At 38.2% G+C, this 12,662-nt stretch overlaps 1 protein-coding gene across 11 annotated transcripts in view; it reads right to left on the bottom strand.

Annotated features, from left to right (window-relative positions):
• Nucleotides 1–12,662, bottom strand: part of LOC141398634 (voltage-gated potassium channel subunit beta-2-like) — a 726,071-nt gene that overhangs the window by 382,537 nt on the left and 330,872 nt on the right. For 6 of the 11 annotated variants that reach the window (XM_073976118.1, XM_073976116.1, XM_073976113.1 and 3 more), the window contains 2 exons: nt 1,108–1,205; nt 634–1,044 (listed from right to left, as the gene is read on the bottom strand). The exons of the other annotated variants lie outside the window; for them this stretch is intronic. Coding sequence is in view for 3 of the 6 variants with exons in the window: in XM_073976101.1 (XP_073832202.1) it covers nt 634–1,044; nt 1,108–1,205 (509 nt within the window). In the remaining 3 variants the exon portion in view is untranslated. The remainder of the gene's footprint in view (nt 1–633; nt 1,045–1,107; nt 1,206–12,662) is intronic. 11 annotated transcript variants of the gene reach the window in all.

Here is a 12,662-nt window from a genome sequence, read left to right on the forward strand (position 1 = left end):
AATTCAAACAGAATTAGAAAAAATGGAGATTAGAAGTTGTTTCAATATGTTAAAATGCCTGTTCCAGATCCTGCAAAGGGCTACTATTTTTTACTACGATAAAACAAATTTTCCTTTATGATATCGAAAAAATAGTAAAAAAAATAGTATATTCTTGCAGTACTGGAGTACTTACAAACTATTGTATGAACATCTTTAAAAATCCTTTTTGCAAATACACCCAAAATATGTTGCTTCAATTACACCCCAAATTTATGTGAATAAATATGTTGGGGCGTAAATGGATAACGCACCCCAATTTCAAAAATGCATTTTGGCCCCAATGAAATTTTGGGGCATAATTGTAATATTTGTTTGGGGCCAAATTTCCTAATTCGGGCCTTTTTGTATTGGGCCATTTTTGAAATAAAAAAAAAAACAACCCAAAAAATGGGGTCCATCTTCATTTCCGTTTGGTCCTAATTTCTGTACGCCAATTTTAATGGTCGACATTATGGGATCCCTCCTAAAACACACCATTTTAAACAATTTCAGTCATATTGTATAGAATATGTTAACAGTTCGCGAATTCTGAAAGGGTGAAACTCGGATTCATCGATTGTAAAACATTTTTGATTTTTATGAGTAACTTACTTTATATTCGTGTGTATCGGCTGTTGAAAGTTGCCGCTTTCTTTCGTAAAGATATTCCCGTTCTATAGAGCGACTACGAAAAGCTGGCGGTAGACCACGTTCGGGTGGTGTTGGTATGATCGGTGTTGGTGCACTGCTACTACCACCGATAATATGTTGCTTTTCGGCTTCTGGCTGCTGATCTTGTTGTTGTTGTTGTTGTTGCTGCTGCTGCTGTTGTTGTTGTTGAGCTAGAGCTGAAGTTGTGGGTGGACTTTCACCACTTTGCTCTTGCTGTTGCTGCTGCTGTTGATCACGCAATTGCTGATGCTGTTGATGTAAAACTTTTTGCTCTTCTTTTTTCTTTTCACGGTCTTGCTGGCGTCGTATTTCAAAATCTAATAAACGGGCTTCACGGGCGTCTTTATCTCTCTGAAACCAAAGGAACAAATATTGATTATTGATTTAATTTATTTCTACTATTTTTTTAAATACCTTGTAATTAAGGGCGTCTTGTTCTTCTTTTTTAGCTTCCCTTTCGCTGCGTTGACGATCGCGCTGTTTCTCTTCGTCAGTTTGCGATGTCTTGCTGTCTGTAAAAGTGTAAGTACGCTTTAGTTTTTTTGTTTAGATAATAAACATTTTTTTAAAGTATTCATGAAAGAAAGAAATTTTAAGAAAAAAAGGCATTACATTTAAATGAATGAATCCAATTTATATAGTAAAAATTTGATCATGCCAAAAACTTGTTTATTTATATTTATTTTAAAAAAGGCATTCAAGAAGACAAACTATGATTATTTTGCTTAATATATTTATATAAAATTGATTTAGTTTATATATTATAAAATACAAGTTTCTCTTAAAGCAAAATCGTATTTAATCTCCATTTCAATATAAAAATACACATTTCGTGTATTATCCTTAGGCGATTCATGCTTAACCAATCGATGCTACAAAATGTGGGCAATGTACCTTTGGGCAGTTTGGGCTACCTATTTCTGTATTTTTTTTTTTAAATTGTCATAACACTACACATTCAATAGACATACCACATACCAGTCTATGGTGATGGGAGAAATTCGCCTCGAAGACTGAAACAAATATCTGCCCTCAAGGAATATGTTATTTTTGGTGTTCACACTATTTAGTCATGGGTGAGGTTTTTTCATTATACCCTCAGCATTTATGATAACGAGGGTAGATACATTTTCATACGGGCAAAATATACCTCATCGGAATAATGGTTTTAGACCCAAAGTATGTTTGGACGAAATCCGTTTCAGACAATTGGGAGTTGATTTAGCCATGTCCGTCTGTCCGTCTGTCCGTCTGTCTGTCTGTCGGCGCACGATAACAATCAACCGATTCGGTCCAAAATTTGGTTTTCGTAACATTTTGTCCAAACTTTGTTTAAGTTCGAAGATAGGTTATATTAGTTCACTCCTTTTGGTACCTCCCATCAAAAGTTCGAAAATGTTCGGAAAATTTGTGTACACGATAACTCTTGACATCCATCAAATTGATCACATTGCGATAGATGGAAGACATTCGTCGAGCGTGTTGGATGTACGTTCGTTCCGAGGAGCTAACATAGATTCGTACCACTACCTTGTTGCCGCAAAGGTACGCACCCGTTTAAACGTAGCAAACAAAGTACGAACAGACACAACACGAAAAGTTAAACATCGGTAAGCTGCAATCACAACAGTTAGCCACAGCATATTCCACTCAACTAGCCCAATTGCTTAATCAAAACACTCCTTATCCCGATAACATATCAGCGCAAAGGCAAAGTATTGCCCACTCCAGCCGCAAAATCAGTACTTGTATACCAGAGACCTCCACCAAGGAATCCATGGTATGATCAGGAGTGTCGTGCTGCTACAGAAGAGAAAAATGCGGAATATAGGGCTACTTTACAATCCGTAGCAACGCGTAGCGCACGAGAGAGATATCGGGAGAAAAGGAAAGAGGAGAAATGTCTTTTCCGCAGGAAATAGATTGAGATGGAAAAGCGGGAGTGTGAAAAATTCGAGATGTACAGGAACCAGAATGAAGTCCGAAAATTCTACTAAAGAGTCAAGCATCAAACTGATGGCTTTAGTACAGGCACCTCCTCCTGTAGAGACCAGCAAGGTAATTTGGTAACTGACACAGATAGTGTGCTCAGGATATGGAAAGAACATTGTTCAAACCTGTTGGTGTCCAATAGCAGCGAAGAAGGCGAAGATACTACAGATCCAATCCCAGAAGATGGTATTGAATGTGTACCGCCCAACCAAGATGAGGTAAAGGCAGCAATAAACCGGTTGAAGACTAATAAGGCAGCAGGAGCCGATGGCTTACCAGCCGAGCTGTTCAAAACCGGAGGCGACACGCTGATAAGGTGTATTCATCAGCTAGTTAGCACCATCTGGCAGGAAGAACGAGTACCAGCCGATTGGAACCTGAGTATACTGTGCCCCGTCCACAAGGAAGGAGATAAGACTGTATGGTCTAACTATAGGGACATACGTCTACTCCCTATTGCCTACAAAATCGTGTCAGGGATATTGTGGGAACGACTAAAGCCTATGGTCAACGAGATAATTGGACCATACCAATGCGGCTGTAGACCTGGCAAGTCCACCATTGACTAGATCCTGGAGAAGATCCAAGAGATGCAGATCGACGCCTACAACCTTTTTGTCGATTATAAAGCAGCCTTCGACAGCCCGCTGCGTTCAAAGGCATTCCAAGCCATGTCTGAATTTGGTATCCCCGCAAAGCTCATTCGACTTTGTAAAATGACTCTAACTGACTCAAGATCTTCAGTTAAAATAGGAAAGAACCTCTCTGAAGAGTTTTGTACCAAAAGAGGTTTCAAGCAAGGAGACAGCCTATCGTGTGATCTTTTCAACATCCTGTTAAAAAGGGCTATACGAGAGGCAAACGTCAAAAGAAGTGACACAATTTACACCAATAGCCACATGTTACTTGCTTATGCTCATGATATAGACATCATGGGACGATCAGTAAAAAAAGTAATCGATACCTTTATGAAGGCCAAAGAGAATCTGCTAAAGTGGGTCTGGTGGTAAACGGCGAGAAGACCAAGTTGATGGTGTCGACGCGCAATGCATCCATTAAGATCGGACCAACTGTGTAAGTTGGTTCCTATAATTTTGAGGTTGTAAAAGACTTCGTATACCTCGGCACCGCCGTAAACAAAATAAACGACATCTGTTGTGAAATAAAAAGAAGAATTGTATTGGCCAACAGATGCTACTTTGGTTTAAGAAAGCAGTTTAAAAACAAAGCCACATCTCGTCAAACAAAAGTAACACTCTACAAATCACTGATACTACCCGTGCTGATGTATGGCTCCGAAGCCTGGGTACTGCGTTGACAGTGAACATCGACAGTGAACATCGACGTCGCTTGAACCACGAGCTGTATCTGCTATACAACGACATCAATATAGTTAAACGTATCAAAATGCAGCGATTGCGTTGGCTAGGCCATATCATAAGAATAGGCGAAGATGAACCCGCTACAAAGGCGTATAAATACGAACCGCTTGGCGGTGCACGCAGAATTGGCAGACCAAGGAATAGATGGCGCAAACAAGTGGATGAAGAGATGAAAAGGCGCGATAGGGAGAATTGGAGATCTTTTCTTAGTTCGGCATATGGAGCAAATGTTCTGTAATGTGCCAGCTAAGTAAGTAAGATAACTCTGGAAGGGAGTAACCGATTTTGTCCATACTTTGCAAATCGTGAAATTTCTACCAGACTTAGATGAAGTTTCCATATGGAATCAATCGGTCCACTACTTCGGGTACCCCCCACACAAAATTTCGGAAAATTTCAGTTTAGGACCACTCCGAATCGCTTTGATTTTTGTTGTAAAAACTTGTATTCACTGTCCCCCATACAATTGTACAAGTTCCATCAGGTGTAAGTCCATACTTCCTAGAAAAATAACGTGGGTAGTACAAAAAACCCCTATGACACCGTGTGTGGTGGTTGGACTGCAAGATAACTCTTTTGTCCAAACTTAGTTTAAGTTCGAAGATAAGCTATATAGGTCCTCTGCTTCAGATACCTCCCCCACAAACGTTCAAAAATGTTCGGAAAAATTGTACACACGATAGCTCTTGACGGGAGTGACCATACTTCACACATCCTTATATATCTACCAGATATAGATCAGGTTGGAATGTGGACTATATTTGTCCACTCCTTCCAGTACTTCCCACACAAAATTTCGGATAAGTTCAATTTAAGACCTTCTCTCGAATCACTTTGATTTTTGTTGAAACAACTTGCATTCGCTGCCTCAATTACAATGGTAAAAGTTTTTCAGGGACAAGTCCAAACTTCTTGAGAAAACAGCCATATGTAGTGGCTGGAGAGCACGATAACTCTCGAACTGATCAACCGACTTGGTCCAAAATTTGGCCTTCGTCATATTTTGTTCAAACTTAGTTTCAGTTCGAAGATGGGCAATACCGGTCCAAAACTTCCGGTACTTCCCACAATATTTAAAAATGTGACTAAAATGTTATGCACGATATCTCTTCAACGGGGCAACCAATTTGGTCCAAACTTTGGATCTCCTAACATTTTGTCCAAATTTAGTTTAAGTTCTAAAATTACCCTTATCAGTCCTCTCTTTAGGGCAACTCTCCCACAAAAGTTCAATATTTTTGTCCAAGAGCAGTTCGAAGATCATTTGGAAATGTATAACTATGCTGTTCGTTGTGGACCTGTTTAGAGCGATATTATGTTTTCCGTGAACAAGCCCATGTTTCCTGGCATACTGGTCCAAAAGTTATACGATGACCCACTGTAAAATTCACCCAAAATAAGATTCATTTTCATAATGGACTATGTCCATTCCTTTAAGTACCTCCTCCCCTACACTTTTGAACTTCAATCCTAATCCACATTTTTGTCAAATGTCCAAAAAGGCCCAGAAAATTCTGAAAAGACCCTAATTACATTCGATCTGTCCATAGATGAAAGTTTCAATTGACATAGGCTGAGGGTATATCTCTGTCGACAAAGCCGTCTGGTACTTTTTACTTTTTCATCGCGTTTATTCATTTTAAATGCTGGAAAAGACCACACAAAAACCATTTTATTTTTCAGAAAAAATTTTCTAAATACGAAAACTGTTTATCATCAAGAACCTCTTCGCCTACCTGTTCAACGATATTAGATTGTTTCGAAGTAGACTCATCCAACAGAAGTACAAATAGACCTTGGGGGGAGGATAACAACGCAGCATCAACGGTCAAACGGAAATATAACCCAACCGGCCTTGCATGAGGCTTTGTTATAAGTTTAAAGCTGTCGTCCCACAAAGCAGTAACGGTGTGCCACCAGCTTTCCGCTGAGGACATAGAAGTCATAACCCGCTGTCAATCAGGAATCCACAAGGCTATCGTCAAGAAAGCTGCTCGGTTGAAGGGCTCTTTATGTGGAGAAGTGAAGCACGCGGTTTGACGACAAACACTAGGATTGGAAATAGCTTTCCATTTGCCGATCATCAACATGGGTTCCGTAAACACAGCACAATAACAGCGCTGCACGTCTCCATACATATTAGTCGAGGACTCAACCAGAGCAAGCCGTGCGATAGAACAGTGACTTGACTTATAACAAGCACTCCAGGCTGTTTGAGGACATTGAGTGAAAACCATCCGGTCAAGTTTAAAACGTTTGATAATCAACTATATGTGTGGAAGTCAGTTGTACGTGGAACTGGGGAACAAAAAGCGCCGTAGAGTGAAACAGGGAGTTCCCCAAGGTAATATCTCCGGAACTGTTTAACCTCTACCTTTCCAATATTCAGCACCTCCAAACGGCATTGAGATCGTAAGGTATGAGGATGATTGTACGAACTTGGCATCAGATACCTTCCCTTATTTCATTTGTAAAAGGCTGAACTCCTATTTGACTGATCTTGTCAACTTTTTCAAGCGAAAAATATGCAAATATCCGCCACTCTGTTCTTCACATGGATGGCATAGGTTGAAAGTCATGAACGATGGTAGCAGAATTTCGACCACAAAAAAAAAACCAAAATTCTAGGGTCACATTCGACAGCATGTTCATGCCGTCTGCGCATGTCACAGCTATCTGCGACAAGATAAAGAAACCTTGTTGACCACGTATAACGCGATAGATCGGTCTGTGGTAAGCTATGCGGCGCAAGTACGGTCAGCGAATATAAGTTCTACGCGATGGAAAAATATTCGAACCTGTCAGAATGTCGCCCTGAAAACTGTAACAGTTTTCAGTGGACCATCTATGTGAGAAGTCAAAGATTCTTCCAGTACAGTAACACAATGGCATGCTTTCGTTGCAGTACTTGCCGGTTGTTGAACCAGGTCCTCAAGTCTCTTGTAGGCAGCACTTATGGTGCTGATAAAGAAACCTTGTTGATCACGGATAACGCAATAGATCGGTCTGTGGTAAGCTATGCGGTATGTGGATCTTATTTTCGGAGTTATTCCTTTCGATGGATATCACGCTGTAAACAGGGCCACCAGGAGTACCTTCGGTAAAAATGTCTAAAGGATACTCTATCAGAGCCTTAACCGACATCAAACAAAAATATTGAACATTTATGTGCCTGATACGTAAGGAGTGGACCGATAGTGCCCACTTTTGAGCAAAAACAATGTTTGGACAAAATATTTCGAGATCCAAAATTTGGACCAAATCGCTTGCTCCGTTTATGAGATGTCGCGAGTACCATTTTATCGAATATTTTCGAACTTTTGTGGTGGAGGTTCCAGAAGGAATGGACCTATAAGCACCATCTTCGAATTGCATCTAATATTCGAAGAAATATTACGATATGCAAAGTGTGGTCCAACACAGTATTCCGTTCGAGTGTTGTCGTAACTTTTTATAGCTTTCGTTTCATTTCCTCAAGAAGTATGGACTTGCCACTAAAAACTTGTACCATAGTAATAGGGACCTTGAGTGCAACCTGCTTCAAGAAAAATCAAAACTATTCGAGAGGAGGTCCTACTGCACTTTTCCGACATTTTCTGTGGGAGGTAACCGAAGCAGTTGATATATATAGTCCAGAGCTATCGTGCTCTCCAGCCACTACACATGGTGCCGTAGAGCGTTTTACAGCTTTCGGGCCATTTTCTAAGGAAGTAAGGGGCAGCGAATACAAGTTGTTACAGCAAAGATCAAAGCGATTCGAAGCAGGCCTTAAACCGCTCTTTTCCGAAATTTTGTGTGAGAGGTACCCGAAGGCGTGAACCGATATGACCCATCTTCGAACTTAAACTAACTTCGGACAAAATATTACGAAGGCCAAAATTTGGACCTAATCGGTTGGTCCGGTCGAAAGTATCGTGCGTGCCACTAGGCACATTTGCGTATTTGATTTGGGGATTTCTGAGTGAAATGGGAACTTTTTGAAAAATGATACCTTATCAGCGAAACATTTTTATATATATATCAGATTTTTTTGACTAACGGTTCCAGAGACATCGTGCCTTGAAAAAGTTGAATTCGGTAAAAACTATGTGCAACGAAAGACTTATAACTTCCAATGTTCATAGATGAGAGAAAACCAAAAACAAACAAAAAAAATGATTAAGGGATTTTAAATAAATTTCGGTCAAAAGTCACATCTTTAGGCTTATTTTAGGTTTTCAGGACTTTGCTGTTCCAGAATCCACAAAAACTTTCCAGGTGTAAGAACCTTTCATTTAAAGTTAGTTAAGGCGCACCGTGACCATCGTTAGCATAAATGCTGAGTGTATAAAAATGTAAAATTTTTCTCAAACTTAAAGTTCGATGATGGACTATATCGGACAAATCCGGCACCTCTCACAAAAGTTCAGCATCTTCGCTTGAGTGCAGTTTAAGGACTGTTCGAGGACTGTTTTGAAATGTTCATCGAAGTCAATTCTTATAATTCTGACTACAACGATATAATTTTTTCGTGGACACCTCCTTGTTTCCTGGCAAAGGTTGTAAGAAATTTCTATGATGGGAACCTAAAATGGCTGGTAAGCACGATAGTTTTCGAAAGAAATGACTTTCAGTTGTTTGGGTGTGTAAGTGAAATAATTAGGCCCACTGTTTACCAAACAACCTTATTCTTTTTTACTTCATATATCAACCTCTTTTCAGTTTGTGTTAAAATGATCCTTATAAATACCCTAAAAGACGTTCTTTATGAACCCAATAAACAACCCATACTCTCAAACAAGCTGCAATGTTTTGCCTTTGACAACAATTTTCTCTGCATGTGTCAATTACATTCGTATTATTACGCATAAAATTGCATGTCAACTACATTTGATTGAGTTTAGCACAATTTTCTCATTACATACTGTATATACATACATATGTATGAGATGGTTAGGTATGTGCCAGTGTCAAAAGGCATTCACCGATGCCGACCTTCTAATTAATCGCTTTTTACAAATGTTAAACATTAATTCTCTTTTATGTCGAACATTAGGGCTAATGCGATAATCCGCTTAATACCTTAGGGCAAACAAATGGTCTACGTAAAATGTTGAAAGCAACTATTAATGGCAATATTGTTTTTACTTAGCATATGGTTTCTTTTTGCAATGTTTTTCATTTGCAATGTGATATTTTGTAATAATACATTAAGCCTGGCTACTCAAAGCGATAATAATATTACCACTGCAATGTGATCTTATGTTAGAGTTCTTTATGAATTTTAGATACCTAAAGTAATCTTTCTCCTTTTATTTGTTATAATTGTATCTCCTCAATTGTAGCAAAGTGCTTTTCATTCATCGGTGTCTTCAGTTTTGGGAAGAGGAAAAATTCAACGGGGGCTAAGACCGGTGAATACTGTGGTTAACCCATTTCGTTTTTTTTCGATTTTTCGAACAGTAAAATCACTTTTTCAAACATATATTTATGGATGAAAAAGGTAAAATTTTAAACAAGCTTTAGTATACATTAAGTCTCATCTGTCAGCAAATAAAAAAATTCTTCCCTTGAAAACTCTCCCTCCCCCTCGATGGTTGGGTTACATTTTGATACCCTACACCAATATGTGGAAAGGGTATTATAAGTTTGTTTTGGTAAAAATTCATGTAACATCGCGAAATATTCGTCGGAGACCCGCAATGTGATATACCAATCTTCATATCTCGACGAGATAAAGCGATTTTGAGATGTGTGTCCGTCCGTCCGTCTGTCTGTCCATTATAAATTGTAATCAAACACAAGGCCGCAATTATGGACCGATCGTCACGGAATTTTACATGGAGGTCGGGTTAAGACCAGAATAAACACCTATTGTTATTGGTGATGATCGTGAAATATTTAGCGGGTGAATTGGACCAAATGCATAATTTTAATCCAATTATTATATGAGGTAAGAGTATATGACAAAGAAGAAGCTTGCAAATTGAGATGATGATCTGATAATATTTAGGGGGTTAAATGAACCACAACTTTTGTGTGAAAATTGTGAAAAAATTTTGATATACAGCTTAAATTTTTCTTTCTGGCAGACACATTCCGGGTAAGTAAGCTATACTGGAAAAACGAACTCTTGACCTTTCTATTGATGCCAATCGTATTGGTGTACATGGTCAGATAACAGAGTTACAGCCTAATATATCCAGTTATTTGTTTGTAGTGTAATCATAAACACGCTAGAGGTCGCAATTGTAGCGCAATAGTCACGAAATTTTGTACGAGGTAAGAGTTTAGGTAGTAGAAGATGCCTGCAATTTTGGATAATGATATGAGGTTATTTAGCGGGTGAAATGAATCATTACATTTGTATGAAAAATATAAAAATTTAATTTTTCGTCCGTATTTGAATACTTGGAGGGTAAAGTAGCCTACATATGGAAAAAGAACTACTGACTTTTCCCCTGATGCAAATTGCAATAATGTGTCTGCTAGATACCGGGCCTGCTGCCTTATATATAATGGGTTTTTTGTAGAGAACATTTTTCTCCTATGCTACAAATTGTCCCTATCATGACAGAGAAAGTCCAGTTTTTGCATTATTGCAAATTACGTGGAGCCATAGCGTATTAATTGCCCAATTGGATTTTTTATACATATATTGCAGCATGGGGTCGCTTCGCCACCTTTTTTTTCAAATTTTCTCGATGTCGCTACCGTTAAAGTTTTCTTGAAGTATTAATTTTGGTGAAGGCAAAGGCAACCAATTTTAACCAACCGATTTTAATAAAATTTATCAAGAACCGTGGATGTACATTCACAATCAAAACGCAAATTAGTCCGCGATTTATTCAAAAATATTTGTAGCTTTTTTTTAATTTTTGCAGTAGCCGTTTCTGCCGTTCCAGTGGATGGATTTTCACGATCTATGATTTATATGATCCGGAACTAAAATATCGAGGGGTACCAGCACTCTCAAAAGAATATTGTAAATACTGTACCCAAATAGGGTTTTTCAGAAAAAATATTGCACTAAATGTTGGTTTTGGCAGTAAATTACTGTGATGCTGTGTGGACTACATAATCAACATACATATCAAATTATGCGTAATCGCGAGTAATTTAATCCTACTATTGGCTTTTTGAAATACCGGAATGCGCGTCCCAGTTAAATCAAAAATAGAAAAAAAAACACATAAAATCAAAATGTCAGCACCATTAAATAAATGGTGGATGCAGTGTACATTTTGAAAAGTGATACATTAGAAGTGTAATCCTCACTTTGTATTCTTCTACTTTTACTTTGGAGAGATGTCCGTTATTTGAACGGTTTAACCAGCAATCGAATAGCAACGTAAAAACCTCGTTGGCTTCAACGTGTTTTTACCTATTTTTACTCTTTTACGCGGTCATAATTTCCACGGAAATTAATTTTTTTTGTCAAATTTTTGAGCTTTGTTCAAAAAACCTTAAATTGACGAAGCAATAGTTACTGGTAAACTACAATAGTTCGCGTATTATAATAGTGCAAACCTTGGCTTCATGGAAACTAATTTTGTTTTCTTTCACTCATATATAAGTTTATATCACAATCATATCACCCTGAGGATGGCACAAGTGCACAATTTTTGGACGATAGATCTTCAATAATTTCAGAATTTTCCGTTTGACAATTTTTATATAGCATTTGTAGTATTCAATAAATTGGAGGAATATTTGTACTCCAAAAGGGAACCTGATATTCATAGAAAATTTAATGATGTAGCAGAAGGGGATAAACAAGGTAAATTTTCCAATTTAAAATATTTAATAGAAATGTATGGTATATATATATATTGCACAAACATTTCCTGGCAAGGCAACATCAAATTTTTAACCCCTCAGTAATGTTGGCTACTTCTTAGGACACGCCGTTCGTACTCGGCGATAAACTGTATGTCCCATATCATTGAACCAATAGGAATCGGGGTGCACTCATTGATATAAGAGAAGATAATTTGTTCCATGAAGGAGTTTTGATATGTTGAAAGGTAATTCCCAGGGGTAATGGTGTAGGGTATCACATGGTCGGTCCTGTCCGACAATAGCCTTTGCTTACTTGTTTTAATATAATTGCTATTAATTTATGTTGAGTTTTACTAATATTGTGAGCAATTGTGAGTCTCGAATTTTTTTTAGTTAGCCATTAAAAAAGTCCAGCTGCCCCCATCTGCCACCCGCTAAGTTATTCCTCTTATACCACGCCCTTAAAATCGTCAAACTTCCGAAAATCGGGAGGTACGTTTATATGGGAGCTATGCCTAAACTTGGACCTATACTGAACATTTTTGGCAAGGAGGTATCTTGCTCACTCATAACTCAAAATGCAAAATTACAGCCAAATCGGTTGGAAAATGTGGGTAAAATCGTCAAAATTTCGAAAATCGGGTAGAACGTTTATATGTGGGCTATACCTAAACGTAGACCGATATTGGCCATTTTTTTAATGGAGATATTTGGTTCATTCAGAACTCAAAATGCCAAATTACAGCCAAATCAGTTGGAAATTTCGCTAAAATTGTCAAAATACCGAAAATGTGAGGGTACATTTATATGGCGGCTATACCTAAACGTGGACCT

Source organism: Musca autumnalis, unplaced genomic scaffold, assembly GCF_047663935.1.
Source record: "Musca autumnalis isolate F117 unplaced genomic scaffold, ASM4766393v1 scaffold_3, whole genome shotgun sequence".
NCBI lineage: Eukaryota > Metazoa > Arthropoda > Insecta > Diptera > Muscidae > Musca > Musca autumnalis.